At 50.0% G+C, this 22,766-nt stretch overlaps 2 protein-coding genes across 7 annotated transcripts; one reads left to right on the top strand and one right to left on the bottom strand.

The window, feature by feature from the left end:
* Nucleotides 1-4: 4 nt before the first annotated feature.
* Nucleotides 5-19,160, bottom strand: PLA2G6 (phospholipase A2 group VI). 4 transcript variants are annotated; one of them, XR_004167946.2, is made up of 17 exons: nucleotides 18,797-19,160; nucleotides 18,338-18,553; nucleotides 17,309-17,489; nucleotides 15,142-15,329; nucleotides 10,443-10,539; nucleotides 9,350-9,532; nucleotides 9,035-9,143; nucleotides 8,324-8,473; nucleotides 6,600-6,690; nucleotides 5,806-5,969; nucleotides 5,150-5,300; nucleotides 4,842-4,978; nucleotides 3,499-3,653; nucleotides 2,576-2,743; nucleotides 1,498-1,571; nucleotides 979-1,194; nucleotides 5-495 (listed from the first exon to the last, which is right to left on the bottom strand). XR_004167946.2 is itself a non-coding variant. In XM_031600160.2 (16 exons), the coding sequence occupies exons 1-16, from the start codon at nucleotides 18,979-18,981 to the stop codon at nucleotides 1,053-1,055; spliced, it is 2,391 nt and encodes a 796-aa protein (XP_031456020.2). In that variant the 5' UTR covers nucleotides 18,982-19,160; the 3' UTR covers nucleotides 5-1,052. The 4 variants fall into 4 exon arrangements, 3 of the variants coding, with proteins under 3 accessions (XP_031456020.2, XP_089998439.1, XP_089998448.1); XM_031600160.2 differs by having other exon boundaries at nucleotides 5-1,194; XM_090142313.1 differs by lacking the exon at nucleotides 8,324-8,473 and having other exon boundaries at nucleotides 5-1,194.
* Nucleotides 19,161-19,420: 260 nt separating this feature from the next.
* Nucleotides 19,421-22,763, top strand: MAFF (MAF bZIP transcription factor F). Of its 3 annotated transcripts, none has more exons than XM_090142290.1 (3): nucleotides 19,421-19,464; nucleotides 20,230-20,283; nucleotides 21,065-22,763. In XM_090142290.1, the coding sequence occupies exons 1-3, from the start codon at nucleotides 19,444-19,446 to the stop codon at nucleotides 21,476-21,478; spliced, it is 489 nt and encodes a 162-aa protein (XP_089998416.1). In that variant the 5' UTR covers nucleotides 19,421-19,443; the 3' UTR covers nucleotides 21,479-22,763. The 3 variants fall into 3 exon arrangements, with proteins under 3 accessions (XP_089998416.1, XP_031456023.1, XP_089998422.1); XM_031600163.2 differs by lacking the exon at nucleotides 19,421-19,464 and adding an exon at nucleotides 19,474-19,588; XM_090142296.1 differs by lacking the exon at nucleotides 19,421-19,464 and adding an exon at nucleotides 19,753-19,887.
* The last annotated feature ends 3 nt before the right edge of the window (nucleotides 22,764-22,766 follow it).

Genomic DNA, 22,766 nt, shown 5'->3' with positions numbered 1-22,766 from the left:
TGCGTTACAATGGAAACAATTTCAAAGCTCTCTTTATTTCAAGTCAAGTTAGGCTTTGTTCACAGTAGTAGTCCATTCACTCAAAAGCAAATGATTTAAGTTTTCAGTTTTTCAGGTTACTCCACAAAATTCCTTCCAGTGGATACACATCATTTATAAATATGCAAAATTTGCTGCAGAAATGTTTAGTATAGAAGTCTCACCAGGATTTCCAGCAGTAAAAAAGGTAAAATAAATCCAAATTGTCAGCATCTTTGTTGCAACCCGATGTCAGGTTCAATTGCACATTTAAATTGCACGCTAACAAAAAAGAGAATCAATCTCTCAACCAAGACAAGGCCATTAGCTCTCATCTTGAGCTTGCCATAGACAAGACACAAGGTTTTCACATCTCAGCCCTTGAGCAGAGTATCACAGCAAGACAGGGGGCATAAAACAGTTCCAGGAGGCTGCTCCCACCCTAGGTGCAGTCAGAACCCGAGCTGCCAGCTGTCTCTGAGGGCAAAAGGGAAGGGTGTTAGAGAAACCAACTGGCTCTTCCAATGTCAGTCATATGTTGCATCAACCCACTGCAGAAGGCTGCAGAATTTCTGCCCCCTTCTAAGCCAAGTATATTGATCAAAGACAAATCCCTTTCACCATCCTACACGTTTTGAACCAGCTTGTCCCAAGCAGGGAAAATAATCCTTGGAACTCTGGTAGTGGGCTGCTGTGTGAGGTGGGAACGAATAAGGTGCTTTGTCAGTACTGCAGAGACTGCAGCTGGCTCATGATAGCTGGGGATCTGGCTTCTGGGAAGGGCTGTATGCTCAGATAGCAGGGCAGCAAAACAACACACAGTGGAGTGGAGATTAGCCTATAGTGTGACAGTAACTCAATTTTTCACAGCCGTTCTGGAATACACGTGTACGTGCACTGCTGTGTACTAAATATCACTAATTTTTAATTATAATTAGCAGTAGCAGTCCCTTCCCCCACCTCAACATCTTGGATCAGGGCAAATCCAAGCTGCTCCTTGCATCTGGGATGCAGAAAGGACGCTACCAGGTCAGTCATCGGCAGAGATAATGCACCAGTTGCTCCAACTGCTCCCGCTGCTGGTAGATGTAGAGCTGGGTGTCCCAGAGGGCATTCACCAACACGCTGTCATTCACCTCGTCCAGCATCACATCCGTATGTAGCTGAGGGCTGAACCTGTGCACACCAAGACAGTATCACCCTGAATAGAACAGAGCAGTGTGCACATCCACAAAGGATCCTCTTAGCATGCTCCAAATCCCAGTAATGGACCCCAGATAAGGCATGCTCAGTGTATCAGCTCATACACCGTACTACGGCATCCTCCATTGTATCACAGAAGCAGCAGGATTGGGGGCAGGAAGCCAGCTCTAGGCTGGCACACCCTTGGAAGGGATGTAATTTGGGATGACACATTCCACAGCCAGGTTCTGGAGAATAAAAATAGGTTTGTGCAGAGAGCAGAAAGGAAGCTCTTACCGGAAATATGGGATGTCCGTCATCTCACACCAGGCCCTGGCACGATTCACAGCTGGGCCATCTGCGTCAGTGCACTGCGGGAGAAGCAGGCCCACAGTTAGAGCCTGACGGCACTGCTGCCCTCTCCCTGCCTCCAAGAGGCTCCCTGGCACCAGGCTGAACTACACCAGCACAGAGGGAAAGGGAAAAGCAGCAGCAAGTGCATCCTGGATGGTGAAGATTAGTAAAGTGGCTTTGTTACAGCATTCCTGATCCTTAGGACACAAGGACATGAGGAATTTTACCCTACAGATCCTCCTTCCGTTACAGCACAAATTCACAAAAGAAATCCCCAGGGTGCACCTCCTTGGGACTTCAACTTTACCCATTTCTTTTCCACAACCCAGTACCAACCAGCCCATGACCACTGCAGGCCCTCTATGCTATTGTGGGACAAAGAAAGACTGGGGGAGACACAGGAATCCCCCCAGGTATTTTCAGGCTTTAGAAAGTTAAAGAAATGAAGCAACAGAGTGAAGATTAGTCAGAACCTCAATTCTGCTCCTTCTGACTTTCATTCATTTGGAGTGCATTCATGCACAACACCTAATGAGCTTCCTTCTGAAGTATGCAAAATTAGATGCTTATTAAACTCTCCTAACCACAGCTATGAGCTGCTACTTCTTATTAATAACACTCCCACTCCTCTAGCACTTGCTAATTGTCCCAGTGAGAATCACAAAGCTGTTCTTAAGAAAAATTACTTGTTGTCATGCTGAAGCATGACTTTTTTTTTTTTGGTCCACATTGCTCAGACAATAGTTCATGCTCCCTGGAAAGACTCCAGGTCTCATGAACTGACACCTGCAAATGTTCCTATGGCTCACTGACCACCATCCTGCCTTTACCTGCCCAAACAGGCAGAGAGGAATTCAGACCTGCTGTGCTCCCACAGTTTTTAAGCAATTCTTGAACTCTGGAGCTATTCCAAGGAAATTCAATTTTCTTTCAAAAGGAAGAAGCTGAAGACTGGAAACCTTTGCTCCCTCGCTGAGAGTAATCCCAGGGCTCTCCCTCTTTCCCTCCTCCCAATACTTACACAGTCCACCACCATCTTGCCAAGTTCCCTAGCCCCAAAGACTGTCTTTGCCAGTTCCCAGGGGTTGGTAGGACGGAAGACATCTACAGAGGACACCGGGACCTGTGGAGGCTTCCCTGTCCCCAGGGAGACCACCAACCCCAATTTTCTTACTTTCTGCTTCTGACCCTGTGGACAAAAAAAACCACATATTTACTTCCAAGAACAGACAATTATGGCAGAACATGTATTTCACAGAAGTCTAGTGGATGATCTGAAAACAAAGGGAAAAGGCTCAGTAGCCTTTTCTCGCCTCTGTTCTCCCACTTTATTACTGGCTGATGAGACAGCTTTAATCTACACGCCTTCAAAGGTAATGATTACATCCTTCTGTGCCTTACAGGTCTGGATGCATTCAAGCCCATGGGATTCCCACAGAGACGACCAGATGGCTGTGAAACAGTCCAACTCATTCAGTCATTTTGGGAATAAACCTCTCCTCTCTATTACAGGGAGTGGTGGCTGCCACTAGTTACTGATCCTTCTGAGCAACTGGGCACACCACAGAAAGCATTCACTGAGCAGAGTGCCCTACCATTGTCTTCTCCATTTTGAGAGGGCAGGAAGAGGTCTTGCAGAGCTGTGTCACGGGCCACATTACCATCATCTGAACCATCTGTGCTAAAAGCAGCAAGTATATGCAAAGTCTGCCCCTATGATTCCTGCCTCCCCACCTCAAACCTTTGTCAGAAAAGGCATTTCACCTATCAGCCAGCATTCTCTACACCTATCCCCCTTCCCATACAGTATTTTCCAGGGTGCTGTAATACTAATTTGTTTTTCCACTGGAGAAGGGCTCATTCCCAATCTGTCTTCCCCTCTGAGGGTGGCCCAGGATGGTCAATGAAGCCCCAGCTACCTTTCAGGGCCAGGATTTCTCTCACCTTGTTGATCAGGGTCTTGTTGTACTCATGAATCTCTGCCATGGCATCAAGGGTTGGGTTGTTTGCTAGCAGCCCACCATCCAAAAAGCGCCCTATTGGCCGGAAATAAGTGGGAGCTGCACCACTGCAGCGAGCAGCACGCCATACCAATTGGTCTGAAAGAAGAAGAAGGAGCATACAGGCCTCTTTCAGCAGCTTTTCTGTGTGAACGGAGCACCAGCACAAGGCAAAACAGGCCTGTAGGTCCAGAATATGTAGATTGTTGTGCCTTTCTCCCAACAGCAGGGTTAGGTTTGTTATTTATTGGCTTTGTTGTTTTTGTATTGTTGTTTTTATTTTTGTTTTTTAACTTAAAAAGATTGTACAAACATAGAACCGTTAAAGTTGGAAAAGACCTCTAAGATCACCTGGTCCAACTGCCAGCCCATCCCCACCATGCCCACTGCCCACGTCCCTCAGTGCCACATCCACACGGTTCTGCAACACCTCCAGGGACAGTGACTGCACCACCTCCCTGGGCAGCCTGTGCCACTGCAGCACCACTCTGAGACAAAACTGTTTTGAGCGTAGTTCTCCCCCAAACATCAGTGCTGGGGGCTTCCCTGCTCCTCCTTTGAAACTCCCCTTCCACAACTTGAGGCCACTCCCTTTTGTCCTGTCACTCATTACCTGGGAGAAGAGGCCAATCCCCAGCTCACTACAAACTCCTTTCAGATCATTGTAAAGAGTGATGAGGTTTCCCCTTAGCTTCCTCTTCTTCAGACAAGACAACCCCAGTTCTCTCAGTTTTTCCTCATAAGACTTGTGTACCAAGATGTCCTCATCACTTTCCTTATATTTTGAGATAGGAAAAATTCACTTTCTACTCACCACTACCTTAACAGTGAACCTGTCCTGTTTGCTAAACAATGAAAGCAGCAAGCTGGAGTGGGTTTCATGGTTCAGTTACAAGGCTTCTCCATGTTACTTTGTTCCTGAGAGCCCAAGGGAAGGTACACTGATTGCATGCAGCGGTCCCCTAACAGACCCCTTCTTCAAAATCCTCACTAGCCAGTCCGTGTTCATGGTACAAGAGAAGCCAATGGAAGAGGGGTGAGGAGAAAAGGGCACTACCACTAGGACCAAACCAAGTCAGGATCAGGAATGAGCCATTGCTGAGACACCTCAATTTTCAGAGCAACAGGAGTCATAGAATGGCTTGTGTTGGAAGGGACAATTTAAAGACCATCTAGTTCTAATCCCATTGCAATGGGCAGGGCTGACAACCACTAAATTAATCTCCTGTGTCTGAAGGATTCCCCCTTGACTACCAACCATCTAAACTGCTGCATGCCAGCATTTACCTTTGGGTGGAGTGAGTGGTTTGAAAGTTGCAGTTGTCTTGTATTCAGTGGAGATTTTTGTCTCAGGTACGGGGTAATTCCGGAAGAGGTGGAGTTCAGCTGGTTGTCGGTCACAGAGAGTCCCTGTCACAATAACTCTGGGGGAGAGGAAACAACACACCAAAGTTAAAATGTAAAAAAACTCACGCGTATGGCTTCAATAGTCTGCACATCACAGGTCCTCCAGATCTGCTCAATGGAGATGCTAAGCATCTCTGTTGAGAGAGTCTCCCAGAAGAGCAACCAGCATAGCCCCAAGCAGGACTTACTTGGGTTTTTGGACATCTGTCATTTTGGTGTTTTCCCCAAATTCCTTCTTCAAGAACTCATCCAGGGGCTCTGACTCGTAGGGCCGAGACCCCCGGAACACCATGTCCTTCATGCGGAAGTACAGGCAGCGCATGTAGTCCATGGACTTCCCTGAGGCAGGCAACAGCATCAGCAAGAATGTGGGGAGGGAGGAAGGGCAGGCAAACAAACAGCACATCAGAGCTTGGATTTCCCAGGACCAGAAGGTGAAAGGAAGTAACTCTCCCAACCCCATCCCTTTCACAGGCTTCCTGCCACATGCTTGGCCATCAGCAGCATGACTGGGAAGGGTGAAAGAGGAAAGGTAAAGTTGGAGCTTAGTTTCCTAGCGGTAAGTGCCAATCACCTTGCCATAAAACCAGGCTGGAGAGAGCAGGAAGAACAGAACATTGTGTTCCATCACCTTCCCAAAATCCAGAAAGCTGCTCGATACCAACTGAGATGAGAAGCAACTGCAAACCCAGGTCTAGGTTTTCTTTCACTGACAAACATCCCCCTTTTAGGTAGGGATAACGAATCCCCGTTAGGACTCTTAGAGAGGCAGTTCCCACCCCACACCCAGTCCCTCCCAGAAGAGTGCCACAGGAGTGAGAAAGGGCCCATTATTTGTCCTCACCATGTACAATAGCCAAGGCCAAGATGCCCCCAGTGCTGGTCCCCGCGATCCAGTCAAAAATCTCACGGATGGGACGGCCCGCAGCTTTTTCAATGGCCAGTAGAAGCTGGATGAGCACCAGGCCCCGGATGCCCCCTCCATCCAGACACAGGAGGCGGTCGCAGCTGGAGAGACAGACACGGCTGATGGGAGCTGTGGGATGGCTCACAGATCTCAGCACGGGGCCTGGGCACGGCAAACTGGGCCAGTAACAAGAAAACTGCTCTGGACAATCATAGAATGGCTTTAGTAGTAGTATTTAGTAATGGATATTACCACAAACAAAATGTACACAGTCCTAAGTTCCTGTTAGCAGCACCTCAGTGCCAACCCTCCCTCTGCTGTGCACAAGGCAAGGTACACACAGACACCAACAGGGCAGTGCACAAGTCAGCAAAGGAGGTAGATGAACATCAGGGCAGCAGCACGTGGAGATGGAGACATTACTAAGCCAGAACAGCATTTGGTGCCCAGCAGCAGAAGGGTAAGACAGTGCAGGGGCTTCACCTGCTAGTTCAGGTTCTGCTGCAGCTCCAGGGCTGCAGGCAGAAACAAGAGATGGTCCTTTATGGGAATGGAGATTCAAGACAACAGAGTGGAAGGGGGGGTGGGGGCTTCTGGCATAAACTGCAACAAAGGATACTAAATAATGCTACTTGGGGATGCCACACTGATAACGTGGGTGGGGAGGAATTTATGTACACAGCATTAACTTTCAATTGCACAGGAGTTGGAACAGAAACTCTCTCACTTACTTTCTCTCACCCTCTCTGGGTGAGTCCACGACATCTGGTGCCTTCAAGAACTGCCCAAGTGTTGCAGAAACATACAGAAGGTCTTTGTACCCTAGAGAGCCATGAACATTCAAGGGCAAAAAAAAATTAGAAACCACTTTGCTACGTGAACCCTCTGATGAGTGCCTCAGGGGTATCAGTCAACTAAATCATACTTAATGAATTAGAAAGCTTTTAATTATTCTTCCCACTTTCTCTCTGTACCCAGAAAGCTGATCATGGTACACAAAACTTCCCACCCCAAAGGTACATGATTTCCAGAGAAAACATCCAACATCTTTCCCAGCTTAAAAAAGCTTTCTGCAGGAAAGATAAGCCATCTTACCCATAACCAGGAAGTATCCCCTAAAATAAACTCCACACCAAAGAGGAGAAACCCCATGCTTCAGAGCAGGCAGCTGGAGGGGTGCTAGCAGTGATAAAGGATTTGGAGAAGCAGATGATGAGCAGAACAGGTGAGAGAGAAGGTAGAGCCTAGCAGCTTGCCCACTATGCCACTTACTGCAAGCCATAAGATCAAACCTAAATCTACTCCTGTGAGGTAACCTAAGCAGAAAGGCTCTGGGGACAGGGTGGCTTGTCATTACCCCTCAGGTGATGTAAACCCAGGTCACCCTGGGTGCGGGGCACCAATCCAGCCTAGGTGAGAAGGCAGCCTGTGAAACCAAGAGAAGAAAGAACATGGGGAAGAGGTTAAATACTGCTGCCAGTGCCCAGGCTGGGAGGTAGCTGGATGACAGAGAACACGGCGAGGGGTTTCTTTGAAGACCAGAGTCCTATGCTGGAAAAGGGTCTTTTTCTGGCAGTTTATGAGAGCTGAAACTCTCTGGTCACATTCACAAAGCCATGGTGAGAAGAAAGTCCTGGTGCCATCAGCCAGTGGTGACATGGTCCAGGGCCTGTGGGGGATTGACCCCTTGCCCCACTGGAAGGCCTCTGCAACGAAAACCACCAAGCTTGAGAGGGAAAACAGACCATAAGCAGCTGTTATCTCCTGAAAGTCCCTGACATGTTGTCAGAGCCTCCCTCCGAGCCAAGCCAACTCACCCCACCAACTGCCTGCTCCTGCTGCTTCTGCCCAAATTCTGTAGCTCCCTGGAGGAGGAAAGTTTGATCCACGGGCTTACCCACAAAGCCTGGGTAGTGCAGAGTACAGGCTATGGCACAAACATATGTCTGGGTTTGGATCTTCCTATGGATGATATAAACCTTGTGCCTAGGGTCACTTATCCTCAGACTTCATCCCTTCCTTCTCCCAATAACTAGATCCCGGGATATGAACAAGCAACACTTTGATATCCTGACGCACAACGCGACAGTGGGATGTCCTCAAGGCAAGTGCCTCCACTTCTGACATGACCCAGAGGATAAAATGCATGCAAGCAAACAAGTCCTATGCCTCTTCCAGGGGGGTGAGGGAGTGAGAGAAACAGCCTTCCCTTTTCTCTATATAGAGCTGCATTGCTTCAGGTCTATGAAACAAAAGTTTAGAGTAGTAGACTTCAGAGTACACAAACAGGAAAAGCAGAGAAAACAAGAATCTGAATCCTGCAACAGCTGGATGAGGACTGACAGCTGAAAGTGAGAGCGAGGAGACAGTCCTCAGAGCAGAGGCTATCCAAAGAACCAGAGTGCTGTGAAGCCAGAAAAAGAGGAGAGTGAGGGAGGGTCAGGGAAGGCTTTACCTAAGCTGTTGAAGCTGCTCCGCGGGGAAGGTTGGCCTTCCAGGAAGGAGGCGGCAGATGGTGCCAGACTTTGGGAGTCAGGAATGGTTGGGAGGCAGCGTTCGGTCCCTACAGTTTGCAGCAGGTCTAAGAGCACTTTCCGGTTCGCACCTTAGGTGATGGTGGGGGAGTCACAGATCAGAAAGAGAATCAGTGCACGCACACACCGGGGACTCTGCCAAATTCACAGCAGCCTTGACCTTCATAAAACCTCTGGGGTGACCCAGGAAAAACATGTCTTGGATCTCTCTGCCTTATCACAGGCAGCAGGATCTGTGGTCAGAAGGTGTGTCCAATGCTGTGCAGCTTCAAGGGTATGCTGCACACTTCTTGCTGTGGAAGAACAGCCCGTGCCTGCTTATGCCAAGGCTGTTCAGTCACAGTTATCCTGCTGTGAGCCTGCAGTGCCCAACACCACGGCTTGAAGAGAGGGTGTGTGTGCCAGCTTTTTCTCTCGCTTCTCTGTCTCAGAGGAGAAATTAATCAAGGACTATTAATATGAAGTCTATGTCACTAGCTCAGCAACTGCCAGCAACTAGAAGCTGGGAGAGCATCTTGGAGAAGCATTGCCTATGCTTGGCCTGTTTTCACCTCTCCAAGGCACTCTTTTAGCCAAGAAGGGGAGACAGAATGGTAGGTTCATCCTGTAGAGCTGCTCAGATGCTCCCTCACCTTTGCTGTTCCTGGCTGCCAGCAGCCCTGGAGTCTCCCCGAAATCATTAGGGATCTCAACATCTCCTCCGAACACAACAATTGCTTTGATCATATCCAAGTGGTCATGCTAGGAGACAAGAGAAAGCTCAGTCAAAAGCCATGATTCCCTCAGCTAAATCCCTCATTCCCTCCCTCCTCTTTTCATTAGCCAAAGCACACGCAAGGAAATTCCCCCTGAAGGACAACAGCCAATATTTCAAAGGGACCTGCCTTTGCTTCAGCCCTTCAGGAAAATGCCTTTTTCTCCCCAGCAGCCTCTGCAAAAAATCTCACCTTCATGGCCAGATGCAGTGGTGTGTTGCCATCCTGGCCTTTGGCATTGGTGCTGGCCCCATGTGTCAGCAGTACCATGGCACAGTCAAAACGACCTCTCTTGACTGCAATGTGCAGGGCCATGTCAGCTGTCCGGCTGGTCAGGTTCACCTCAGAGCCATACTTAAGCAGCAGCTGCGTCATCTGTGCCCAAGCATGCAAGTGCCAGGTGAAGAAAAGAGAAAGCAATCATGAAGACAACTCACACAAGCCAAGACTCACGGACAAGCAAGGCAAGTGAAGAACAGCAAGCCTTAAGCCTGGACTTGGAACTAGCTGGTAGTTTCACCATCTGCTACAACTTCTGGATGTTTTGAGTCTTATTTGTAAATGTAACAACTGGCTGAGATCAATGCAGAAGAACAACTCTTACTCAAGCCAGAATCTCTGCAGGCTGAAGGGAAGTTTGCTTTTTGATGTCTGCAAGCCAAACATACTCATTTTGCAGAAAACCTCCGCAGGACACTTCTGAGAGGGATGTGATACTGCAGGAGGGAAAACAGTCCTTCCATTGGAACGCTCTCTGCTTGAAACAAGCTCTTAAAGGTGCATCAGCATAGCACATCACATCACTGATCTGGTTATCTCTGGCAGAAGATGACTGCAACCTACATGCCACCACCCGGCGCCCACCTCGCACTCCCCTCGCAGTTTTTAAAGCATCCATCTGCTTCCTTTCTTGAAATTGGCAGGTAATGAGACAAGAGCTCCCCCCAGGGGTAACCGTGCTTCAGTGACAGCGGTGCTATTTCTCCCCAGCCAAAAAGGGAAAAGGGACAAGTCGGCAGTTCACAGCCAAGGATGAATTACTAGAACAAGCACACCAATCTTTTTTGTATTGCAAGGCTCCAGTGCTCCCTGCAGCAAACAGCACTGATCAGCAGAGGGCAAATAAAATCAAACAGCCTCAATCAACTCAACAGCAGGGCCATCTCGTGGACAGCTTGCTGGGCTCTGACACAAGTACTCAGTGAAGGGCCAGGTCAGCAGCGAAAGGAATTAACCAGGCGCTGGGTGGCAGCACAGGCTCTCGCCACGGACCGTCTCTATTTACCTCTGCTTTCTTCGCCCAGTGCAGCGGGACGGCTTCATGGCGTGGGTCCCTGGAGTGGACCTGGCTGGCATCCACCTCGAGGATGGCCTGGGCACACCTAGAAAACACAAGATGAAGGGATGGGTGTCTGCTGTCTTAGTTCAAGACCTCATTCATGTCAGCACCTGCCTTCTGCACAGAGCCATTCAGGAAGCCCTTCAGCAGCAGCTGGCTGGCTGCAGCACCTGCAAGTTCCTCAGCTGAAAGCAGTTTTATTTTGCTGTTTGCAGAAAGGAAAGGAGAAGCAGGAAGCATACAAGCAGCACAGTGTTCAGAGACTGCATAATCCCTTCCCGATTCCAAGTTGGGAGCAACACCTGGGTGCTTCCCCAATATAGGAATATGATATTTCTGGAAAATCTGAAGAGCTGGAGGAAAACATTTGCCTTCTCTCATCCTTCTCCCCATGGAAACTTGGGGATAAAAGTGAAAAAGTTCAATACTTGCTGAACTTGCCAATATGTCTACTTGCCTAGGAGAGAAAAAAAATCACATCTATTGTGATTAATGTCCAGTGCCTGCAAATGTCCACTCCAAAACAGTGCCAAGTAAGTTGTAAAAGTGATGAAGCCCTATTGCAAAATAAGGAACCCAAGCATATTCTCAGCTTGTGAAGGTCTCTCTAACATGGAAAGCAGTTTTCAAAATGCTGAAAAATCAGTTGGCAGCAGTTACTACTACTGACTCCTGGGACTGGGACACCATGAAAATAAGCATTACAAAGCACATACAAAGAGAATTAAATTTGTCCGTGAAAAAGAAAACAGGAAGTAAGTATCATGTCTTTTGATTCAGGTTCAAAGTGTGTTAATTAAGGGCCAAGACTACCACTGGCCCACAGGAGACAGGAAGAAATAGGCTTTGGAATGAAAGCTTATTAGGATCAAAGCAATCAAAAGCAGAGTTACAGCAAATTAATAAGTTTTTAAGCATTGGTAAGTCATCTTCTCACAGCTTACTGAGAAAAAGTAGTTCATAAACTCTTCTTTTTTGTGTGTATGTGTCTTTCTCTTGATATCTGATAATGTAGGAGAATGATTGTAAATATGCTCAAGTGAACCTGCAGGTGGGAACACATAAAGACTGGAGAATGGGAAAGTGTAGGAAAAAAAAAATGAAGGCACAGATATGGGAAAACTCTGGTTTCAGCTTCACAAGTTACCACTCTTACTATGAAACTTCTATGGAATGCCGAGGAATAGGATGGCAATATCTGGAGGGACTTGGACTCCAAGATTGAGTTTGAGCTGGAAGGGCAGGGAGGTGGTGGAAGCACAACCCTTCAAATCAACAAAGAAGCACCAGAAGTGGATGGACAGAGGGGTACAGATCACAGACACTTATATCCTGAAAGAGTTAAAGGAATTACAGAGATTGGAAGCAGAGTGGGAAAGGCATGGAGTTTTGTGACTTAATGTAGTGGCACTGCATCTATCTACTTATGAATGGGTGAAAAAGACCTTTAGCCCACAGTGATCAGATCTGAGAATACGCTCAACTACAAGAGATCAGGGATTCTGACAGGCAGGCTACATCTCTGCTATATCAGATGTTGTTTTAACAGCATTTGCAAATCTTGCCAAATCATTGTCATCCCTCAGAAATTGGTGTATAATACAAGAAGGCATTAGTCTAGCACAGCAGATGGGGATGGCTTATGCATTAATTACAGGAGCCAATCTGGACAGGGCAGTCACAAGAGCTATTGGTAATAGAGGCACCTTACCAATACCTTGAAGAAAGCTGAGGTCATAATTTCGGGACCATCTTTATGGGTGGTGAATAAAGGAAAGCCAGCAAACCAAAAGGAGTTTCCTCACGAGTGATGAGGAAACAAACATGAAATGCTCTTGTGCAAGCTGGTGTCCCACAGGAAACAGACGGGATCACAACACCTGAAATGTTGTGCCAATGGCAAGTTCATCCCCCTCCACTGCACCTGCCACCTCAAGGCAAGGCACTGGCAAATGTCAACACAGCAGGAAGGAAGGTTTGGCAGGTCTCCCACACTGCCACCACCAGTGCCTGTGATGCTCTTTCAATTATAAAATACCAGATTTTATGCGTCAACTCTGGTGGATACTGGACTGAGGCTAACCTATTGCATAGCAGTATTAATGGTAAAGAAGCCAAAAGAAACAGGGAGACGTTTCTGAGCTAAGGTTCCATTCCTTGGAACCTGGACAATTCCCAGAAATTCTACTGGGGCAAACAGATGTACAGGCATCTGATCCATGGGCTGAACTGACTGCAGTATCCCTGGCCATCCTGGGAGGGAAGGCACACTGCTTCTTCACTGACAGCTGGGTTGTATGCAAAAACCTCACTGCTTAGGCCAGCAGTTACTAAGCTGGGCCCAGGAAGTTGGCATATTCGGTACCTGGCATGGGGGGGCAAGTGTAGGGCAACAAAATTGGAAACACATACATGAATACACCTTAAAAGTAAGGCACATCTCATTCAATCAAAAGATGCAAAATAAGAGGGAAGTGGATGATATGACCTCTTCCAAAGTACATGCTCAAGTTATAAATGTTCATATTGCTTGTGGATGTTGATCAGCCCATTTGTGCTTGCATGGGACACTGCTCCCAATTGAACCCCTTTGTTATTACACATGTATAAGGCACGTGTACATAAATGTACTATTTGTATACAGATACACTTAAGGGCCATGTATAGACCCCAAGGAAAAATAAAACAGGGTCACTGGGCTTTGAATACCTGGCAGATTGATTAAATTGTCTCACTGTCCCCATTGATAGGGTGTTGATATATATTCACTGTTGTGGATAGGCCATCAGTACAGCTCCTTGTTAAACCCAACAAATCCATTGATCAGTGGAGCACAACTGAAGCGTTAGAATAACTCAGTCATCAATGTGGACCTCCTCACCAAATACACAGTGAGCAAGGAACACAATTCATTGGACGTCCAAGACTGGCCTAAAGGGCTAGGATGAAATAGAATATTCCACATTGCCCACCATCCTTGAGCTAAAGGCTTAACTGAAATAATGCACGGGATGTTGAAAGAATAATTTAAGATGTTAAACAGTACTTAAACTTTACAACATTGAGTTTATTTATATCTTACTAAAGATTTTTTTTTTTTTGTAAAACTGAAATATTCACAATCAAACACCCTATGATCTATCACAACACTTCCAATACAAAATATAATGAAGACTGAAATTCTTCCAGATGGTATCTCTCCCCAGATATCAACCACAGGGGAAAGAGAATTGTTTACAATGATGAACTGTGTGGTGAGATCATAACAGGCTACGACCTACCAATCTAGATGTGATAATTCATATAACTTGAGAATGCAGTGTGGCTCTGTATTCCAACCTCTCCCCTTATTCTACACCCTCTGTTCATATCTGACTCTAAGTTTTTGTATTCCAAGTATCTTCCACAGATACTGTGCCTCACCTAAGGAAGACAGCACTGGAATTATATTATTGGCATTATGAAAATTGAACTGAAGTTCAATTGAAAAAGTACAAGCCTGTGTGAGCGACTGTCCTACGTCAGGTTACCAAGCCCAAAGTAATATTATCTGAAGGAACTGGAGCAATGGCATATGTGTACTGGACAGAGATGACACTCCTATTTTCCTTTCTTATCACAGGTTGCTTTGGAGTCTTGTTCTACAAGGACACACAATTTCTGTAAGATCAGTGTTTAAACACTTGGGTTTGGTTGGCCTCTACTGGAACCAACTCCTCGTTGTTATTCTTTCTCAGTAGCAATTATAGAGCACCTGTCAGGTGTCCTTGCACAAGGTTTACATTGAACATAAAAGGTAACTGTTGCCTTCAATTTGGTAGTAACTGCTGTATGCTAAAGAACCTTAATTGACTAGTGATGAACTACCTCCTTCAACACCAAAAACACTGTTCTGAGTTTGAAAGTACATGCTGCCTCAACATAGCCAATGAATTAACTACTGTGAAGCATGTTCAATGTCCTCAGGACTTAATGCATCAAATGCAACAATCTACTGGCTGATTGCTGAGTGGCTTCATTCCATCACAGGAGGAGCAGGACTCCTAACTAAGAACACTGTATGCTTTTATGTTTATTTTCCTGTATGCTTTGTTACCTGTCTCTGTATATCACACTGTCCCATACTGCCAGCCCCAGCAGCAGCAGTCACTTGTGAGAAAAGGGAGGAATAAGTTAAGAGCAGAAGTCTGGATGAGGACAGAGATTGCCAAGGAGGATTGTAAATATGCTCAAGTGACCTTGCAGATAGGAAAATGTAAAGCATGGAGAGTAGCAGCGTAGGAAAACACATCTAGCATACCCAGCATACCCACTGCTGCTTGTCCTCTGAGTGTCTGACACCTGTATGTAGACAGCATGGATATAAGGTGGAATTGAAGGCACCCTACTGAATGTGTTGGGGTCCTGCCTTGTGCAGAGTAGATCAGGGCACAGTGAGAATCAAAGTAGAGTGGTAAACTACGTCAGCGCAAACCCCTGACAAACAAATCTGTGACCCTCCAGCATGGACCAAGCCTAATGGTGTCTGTACTGGTGCCTGTGAGAGTCTGCTTGCTTGCTGCCCAAAGGATCCCACAGTCGGTGAGGTAATGGCGTGTGGTTGCTCCTGCTGCACGCCTGCATTGACTCACACAGTTTTACTTACCCCTTCTGGGAGTACTTCAGAGCTGCATGGATGGGGTAGCCCACTGTCCCCATGACATTGCAGCTGGCACGGCACTTCAGCAGAGACCGAACCATGTCCTCTTTGCCCAGCTGACAAGCGAGATACAGAGGGGTCAGCCCTTCGTGGCTCAGGTGGTTCACGCCAACAGTCGGCGCACTGCTCAGGAGCTGAGGAGAGCAGGAAATAAAAAAATAGAAGACAGACAGACATACAAGAGCACTGTCTCACTCCCTGAGCTCCAAGGAGAGACTGTAGCACAGGGTTCCCCACAGTCCAACTTCTAACATGACAACCGAAGCACTCCTGAAGGTGTGTTCTCTGCACACATTTCCCCTGGTCCACATTCACCTGAGACACCCCTCAATCAAAAAGGGTTCACATAGACTTTAGCAGCTGTATTAACACAGCCCTGCAGACTCAGCTGCAGAACAGTAACTCTGAGTGTGCCACGCTTAGCCCAACTGAATGACAGCACTCCCTGGAACCAGCAGCTTCTTATTATCAGCTACCACAGCCAGCCAGCAGGCAGGAGCTCACCTTTCCCTGCAGTTCCACCATTGCTTTCAGCTACTAATGTGTCTGTTTAAAATACACGTGGGGAGATGTTTGAAGGAATTCTCCTCTTCTACGTGTAAATTTCAGATCCGCTGCAGATTAACTGGTTGCCCTGGTTTTCACACTTAATTTCTTTCCACAGCAGCTTACGCAGTGCTATGTTTCAGATTTGTGAAGAAAATAATGCTGATAAAATAACACAACAATGTTTTAGTTGTTGCCAAGCAGTGCTCGCACAGAAACAAGATTTTTTTCTGTTTCTCAAGCTGCCTGTAAGCAAGACTGGGGTTGCACAAAGTACTGGGAGGGGACACAGTCACTAAAGCTGACCCCAACTAACCATTCCATACCATACGAAGCTGTGCCCAGCAAAGGAACTCAGGGAGCAGGCTGGGGAACCTTCTGTTGCTCAGAGAGTGGCTGGCTGTAAGCAATTGTGTTTTGCATCACTTGTCCCCTCCCCAGTTCCCCCATTTTCTTTGTTCTTTCTCATTAAACTGCCTTTTTTCTCAGCCCACAAGTTTTCTAACTTTCATCCTTCTGATTCTCTCCCCATCCACCCAGCTGGGGAAGGAGTGGGGAGCAAGTGAGTGGCTATGTGATGCTTTGCTGCTTATACAGGATAAGCCACAACACCAGTTTGTTACAAGAAACAATCCCACTGCCATACTATGGGAACACTGAAAGTCCCAGTGTACACAAGAAAAGCAGGAATTTAATTTATTTTCCTTGGTCTAGCAAGGAATTGAAAGAGAAACAAACTCAAGATTGCTCAAAACTGAAAGTATGTCTTTAACAAGTTGAGCTGCCACCATTAGAGGCATACAGGAAGAAAACATCTTTATAATACAAAGGTCCTAACTGTCCTGCCCCACAGTGTGGCAAACACTGATTGTTCATCATCCCTCCGCCACCACAGATTAGGAAATCTCTCCATCGTCTGGCAGGCAACAGGAGAGCTGTCACAAGAGGTATTGGGCAAACACAGCTGGTGCAGCTGCAGGTGAGGGCCTGTCTGGCACCCGGTCCAGACCTGAGGAGCAAAGCGGAAAGGAACCCGCAGCCTTGCAAACTCAGTCACTCTGCCTCGAGGCTCTGATCATGTCACCAGAACTGCTCAGTTCCAACAGGTTCTGCAGGCTCGGGAAAGCCCAGGGCAGCTCCAAACCAGAGCCTGAGTTTGCAGGCAACACACACACCCCTGGTAGCCTGAAGGCCCTTTTTGGAGTGCTCTACCCAGATCTAAAAGCCCTGCTGGGAGGAGATTGTTGAAGGGACAGCCAAAGGTCTGAGTAAAGTTAGGATTAAGGCTTGAAGCAAATGCCAAAGGACACTTTCTGAGGAAACCACTGCTTTACAACCCTGTTCCACTGCAGGGTGGAACATGGAATCTGCTTATGGGAAACTGCACCAGTAAGTAGGGAGGAAGAAAGGGGCTGAAACCAGGTTCCCATTCCCATGATGCTGCAGCAGAGCTACCTGCCATTCATTACCCCAGACTGCAGCCCCTGGCTATCATCCTCTCTCTCTCTCACAGCACAGTAAGGAAAAGTTCCAGTCTCCCTTCTCCCAGCTTTGAGACTGCTCCCACCTCAATGATATAGGGGTTGCTTCCTCGCACAGCATAGTGGAAAACTGTCTCTCCTTTCCTGTCTGTAATATCCACTCGTGCGTGGCAGTCCAGCAGCTCCTGCAGACAGGCCATGTCTCCCTTGCGGCACGCCAGGTGCAGTGGAGTGCAGCCATCCTCACTGTCTGTGCTATTCACACAGCTGTAAGAGAAGAAGGAATGTTACAGCATAGAGAGGCTGCAAAGACAAGGACCTACCTCTGCAAAGACCCAGCCCTACCATGGACCCTCCTCCTGACACACAGCCCCTTCCTCTGTGCATGCCCAAAGGCAGCTCCGTCTGCCCACAAGAAGAGAGGATACAGACAGCAGTCAGCAATCAGGCAGAGATGTTGTGATCAATCTCTTGATGCACTTGCTCCTTGCTGGTTTCCTCTACCCTATGTGAATGTTCCTACCGAAAGAGAATGAGAGTTTGCAACCAAAACCCTTTTCCTCTCTTGCAGTTTACAGTGAGCCACACCCCCTCTCTGAAAAACAGATCCACAAGGGTTGTCGGTCTTCAGCAAAACAGTTCAGTCCTTCTCAGGCTTGTTTAGCCTGGAGAATAGAGGGCACTGGGGAGACCTCATTGTGGCCTCCCAGAACTTTAAGGGAGTTTACAAACAGGGGGAGAACTGACATTTAACATGGTCTGATAGCAATAGGACAAAGGGGAATGACTTCAAACTAAAAGAGAGGAAATTTAGATTGGATGTTAGGAAGAAACTCTTTACTCAGAGTGGTGAGGCGCTGGCACAGGCTGCCTAGAGAAGCTGTGGGTGCTCCATCCTTGGAGATGCTCAAGGCCAGGTCGGGTGGGACTCTGGAAAGCCTGAGCTGGTGGGCGGCAGCCCTGCCCGCAATAGTGGAGTTGAAACTAGATGATCTTTAAGGTCATTTTCAACCCAAGCCATTTTGCGAGCCTATGATCCAGAGCAGCAGGATCAAAGACACCTCAACACAGCACAAACAACGCCAGGCCCACAGGAGACTGCTCAGCACCCTCACCTGAGTACACGGTTGTGTCGGAAGGTCTCATGCATGCCAACCTCCACTGCTATGTGTGCCGAGGACCAGCTGGGGTGGTTGCGGATGCAGTCACTGAGCTGCTGCAGAACCTCCAGCGACAGGGGCTGGGCTGAGCTCTCGTAGAATGGCCGCAGGTGGCCAGCATAGCGCTCAAAGCACACCAGGGCTTCTGCTTCATCATCGAGGTGGAAGAGCCTGGAGGAAAGGCGAAAGGGAGAGGTAAACATAGAATCATTAAGGGTACAAAAACCTCGAAGATGATCCAGTCCAGCCGCCAGCCCATCCCCACAGCGCCCACTGTGTCCCTCAGTGCCCCATCCACACGGTTGTCACCTCCAGGGATGATGACTGCACCACCTCCCTGGGCAGCCTGTGCCACTGTGCTCTATCAGGCCTCCCTCCAGGCTCTAAGCAGACACCTGAGGTCCCAGCACCTACCGGAAGGCCACCCCCGGGCTCTGGGGGTTGACCAGCACTCCGTCCCAGCAGCGGCCGTTCCTGTAGAGCCGCACCCGGCCGTCCTCCAGCAGGCTGCCCTGCCCCGAATAGTCTGCGGCGGGCACCTCCTTCACGCGGTACGGGTTGCTGAACGCCTGGCTCAAGAGCCGCCCGAGGAACTGCATGGCACGCAGCTCCCCAGCTCGACCTTGCGACAGATAACCGAGGACTGACAGCCCGGAGCCGGCAACTCTCGGTTTCTGTATCGCCTTCCCCTTACGGGAAGAACGGCCGTTTCCCCGCAGCGCCCGCGGGGCCTAAGGTGAGCTAAAGCCCGCAGGCTCCGCCACTCTCACATTGGTCACTGCCCCAGAGCGGACCAATCAGCTGCGCCGCTCCCGGGGAAGGGCCAATGGGGAGGGGCCAATGGGGAGGGGCCAATGGGGAGGGGCCAATGGGGAGGGGCCAATGGGGAGGGGTCAATGGGGAGGGGCCAACGGGCCTCCATCCCAGAGAAGGGCGGTGGAAGAGTTGAAGGGAGGAGCCGCGCGCCTCCATCTTTGAAAAGGGCGGAGAGGGCGGGGCGGGGCCGGGCCCCCCGGGGGCGGGGCGAAGGAAAGGTGACGTCACCGCATGACTGTGTTTTTATGAATGAAAGGAATCCGCGGGTGAGTAATCGCGCGGAGCTCGGGTCGGAGCGCAACGAGCCCGCTCGCCCGCCCCGCCGCACCCCTCCCGCGTAGCGCAGCGCAGCACAGCACAGCGCAGCGCCGCGACACAGCGCGGCCTCCGGTAAGCGTCCGGCCGGGTCGGGGCGAGGGATCGGGAGTTTCCGGAGTAGGGCGGGCGGTGGGAGCTCGATGATCGCGTCTCACCCCCGGCCCTGATTGCATCAGCTCAGCTCCTCCCGTGCTTCGCCCCCAACGGCACTTTGGCGAGAGGGGGGGGCGGAGGGGGGTGGTCTGAAGTTGGGGCCGCTTCGGGCACCGGGCCCTCGCCTCCCGTAATGGCGGAGGGGAGAAAATATCAGCCCCCCCTCCACCCCGCGCTCCGAGAAAGAAGAAGAGTGGCGGTCGAGGGGTACAGAAGGGGTTAGTGACTCCGGCCCCCCCCCTCTCACCCCCCCCCCCCGTCCCCAGCGCTGCTGAATCACGGTGAGACGGCGCCCGATCGCCCGTCCCCGCGACGTGGCCGCGGCCCCCACCCTTCGACCCCACCGCGGGCCCCGGCCCGGCTCCCCCCCTCCCCCCGCGCTGCCCTCCTCCGAGGGAGCTCCCCTGCGCCCCCGGGGAGGGCCTTCCCTCGTTGTTGTGGTTGTGTGCCATTATTATGGGCTTCGTATAAAGGAGTGAGGTGGAGCTGGGCGGGGATCGACATCACTCTCCGTGTCCCCGTGCTGGCACTCATCCGCTCTTCTCTTGGGTGTTTTATAGGGCCGGTACGGGGCGACCATGGCTGCAGATGGGCTGTCCAGCAAGGCACTGAAGGTGAGCACTGGGGAAAACGAGGGATGTGGGGGGCCAGCTACAGGGTCCGGCATCAGGAGGTCCAGGATCACAGAATCACAGAGTGGCCAGGGTTGGAAGGGACTCAAGGATCATGAAGCTCCAACCCCCCTGCCACATGCAGGGCCACCAACCTCCCCATTTAATACTAGACCAGGCTGCCCAGGGTCCCATCCAACCCGGCCTTTAACACCTCCAGGGACGGGGCATCCACAATTTCTGTTGCACCTCTTCACTCTCATAGTAAAGAACTTCCCCCTAACATCCAACCTAAATCTTTCCTCCTCAACTTAAAACCATTTCCTCTTGTCCTGCTGTTATCTACCCTTTCAAAGAGTTGATAAATCAGGATCAGGGAGTCTGGCGCTAGGGATTGGCACTGGGAGAAGTCCATCATGAGGGATAAGCATTGGATAGGTCCAGCATGGGGAGCTGGCAGTAGGGACTTGCGGTACAGGGGATTGGCTTTGAGGTCCAGCATGGGGGAATCACACTGGGGAGATCCAGCCTCAGGGAGCTCCAGCATGAGGAATTGGCACTGGGGCTGTAGCATGGGGGATTGGCCTTGGGGTCCAGCAATGGGGTTGGTGTTGGGGGGGGGAGCCATCACTGGAGAGGTCCATCGCTGGGGATTGGTGCTGGGGAGGTCCAGCATTGGGGATTGGAAAAAAGGGTTGGCATTTGGGAGGGGTCTAGCACTGGTGCTTGGCATTTGGTGGTTGGGGACTGGCATTGGGATCTCACCTGCTCCTCCACCCAACAGGTGAAGCGAGAGCTCGGAGAGAACACGCCGCTGCTGTCTGATGAAGAGTTGATGGGGCTGTCGGTGCGGGAGCTCAACCACCACCTGCGGGGCCTTTCCAAGGAGGAGGTGGCGAGGCTGAAGCAGAGACGACGGACGCTGAAGAACCGGGGCTACGCTGCCAGCTGCCGGGTGAAGCGTGTCTGCCAGAAGGAAGAGCTGCAGAAGCAGAAGATGGAGCTGGAATGGGAGGTGGACAAGCTTGCCCGGGAGAATGCTGCCATGCGCCTGGAGCTTGACACTCTCCGTGGCAAGTACGAGGCCCTGCAAGGCTTTGCCCGCACTGTGGCTGCCCATGGGCCACCTGCCAAAGTGGCCACTGCCAGCGTCATCACCATTGTCAAGTCCGGTGCCAACCAGGCTGCCTACTCCTAGTGCTGGCCCCGTCCCTTGGCTGGGCACTGTCCCCCCCAGGGCGTCTTCCCCTACATACTTGAGGCTCTCCTTTGCTGGGAGCTGCACCCCAAATCCTTCCCTCTGGTCCCCAGACCTCCGCTTGTAGGGAGGACTGCCACCATGTGTGTGCCGGGTGGGACAGCACCTTATTGGAGATCCCATGGGGGAAGCCCACAGCCTGGCACTGCCCCGTGGGCCCATCCCTTGCTGCATCAGTGGGTGCATGCAGGAAGGGATGAGTCCATGTGAATGGATGGAGGCAGGGAAACACCCCCACAGCTCCAAGCTGGCAGGAAAACACAGTGCACCCCATTTTTTGGGAGAGCTGAGTGCAGGGCAGGAGTTCTCAGGAGCACGTGCCAGAGAGGGAAATGGGGAAGAGGGTTTTGCAGAAGGATGAGGATGAATGGGGTCAGCATTAGGCCCAGTGAGATAAGGTGGAGATGGCAAGAGAATGTGCAGGTCGGAGGGGAACAGAAAGTGGCTGCAGGTTGGGGTGAGTGGCATGGCATAGCACTGTGACAGCAATGGAGGGGAACTCTTGGGCAGGAGACATCTGGGGGCTGCGAGACAAAAAGGAGACGTGGAGGGGCTGTTTTCTCCCCATCACGGCACATCCTTCACGCCTCTTCATGACCTGAGTGGGACACTCAGCCCAACCGGGTGCCTGGAAAACAGAGGCAGTGGCAGGAAGGAAGTGGAGGCAGCTGGAGTGCAGATAACTGCTGTTTTGCTGCACACAGCCCCACGGGGATGGCCCTGCCAAGTCCTGTGCTCCACTAGCTCCAGGGCTTGGGCTGCACAAAGTGAGGAGACAGAGGGGTGTGGAGGGCAGAGCATCTCACTCCTGGGAGCTGCCTGGCAGGCAGCTTCTCCCTTGGGTTTTCCTCCAGCTTGGACATCAGCACAGAGGTCTGGGCATCGCCACGCCAGCCGCCCTCGGCTGCAGCCTCCGTCCCAACCCAGAGAGGTGCCCGCCCAGAGGGCACTGTTAGCATCCCCTCTATCCCACTCCCCCTGGGTTTATTTATTGCACGAACCTAAGTTATTTTCACGTCCTCTTTGCCATTCCGCCTCTCGGCACAGCCAGGATGTTGGTACAGAGCCGTACTTTATATTTTATATATGCAAATCACATTTTATCTTATATAGAGCAAAAAAAAAAATACTATTTATTTTCTGACTTACAGTATGTGTCCTACCTGAGTCCTCTGTATTTTGTAGACTTTACAAATAAAGTGAGTTCTTTTGTTTTTTTTTCCACAGA

Source organism: Phasianus colchicus, chromosome 1, assembly GCF_987193195.1.
Source record: "Phasianus colchicus chromosome 1, bPhaCol1.hap1.1, whole genome shotgun sequence".
Classification (NCBI taxonomy): Eukaryota; Metazoa; Chordata; class Aves; order Galliformes; family Phasianidae; genus Phasianus; species Phasianus colchicus.
The sequence above is the reverse complement of the archived record's forward strand: the minus strand, read 5'-3'. Positions and strand labels throughout refer to the sequence as shown.

Coding starts and splice junctions, on each gene's coding strand:
- MAFF (XM_090142290.1), top strand. CDS start 19,444: ATGAATGAAAGGAATCCGCGG. Junction 19,465..20,229: donor TGAATGAAAGGAATCCGCGG/GTGAGTAATCGC, acceptor GGTGTTTTATAG/GGCCGGTACGGGGCGACCAT. Junction 20,284..21,064: donor TGTCCAGCAAGGCACTGAAG/GTGAGCACTGGG, acceptor TCCACCCAACAG/GTGAAGCGAGAGCTCGGAGA.
- PLA2G6 (XM_031600160.2), bottom strand. CDS start 18,981: ATGCAGTTCCTCGGGCGGCTCTTGAGCCAGGCGTTCAGCAACCCGTAC. Junction 9,533..10,442: donor ACTGGGCGAAGAAAGCAGAG/GTAAATAGAGAC, acceptor GCTTGGGCACAG/ATGACGCAGCTGCTGCTTAA. Junction 1,195..1,497: donor ACGGACATCCCATATTTCCG/GTAAGAGCTTCC, acceptor TGGTGTGCACAG/GTTCAGCCCTCAGCTACATA.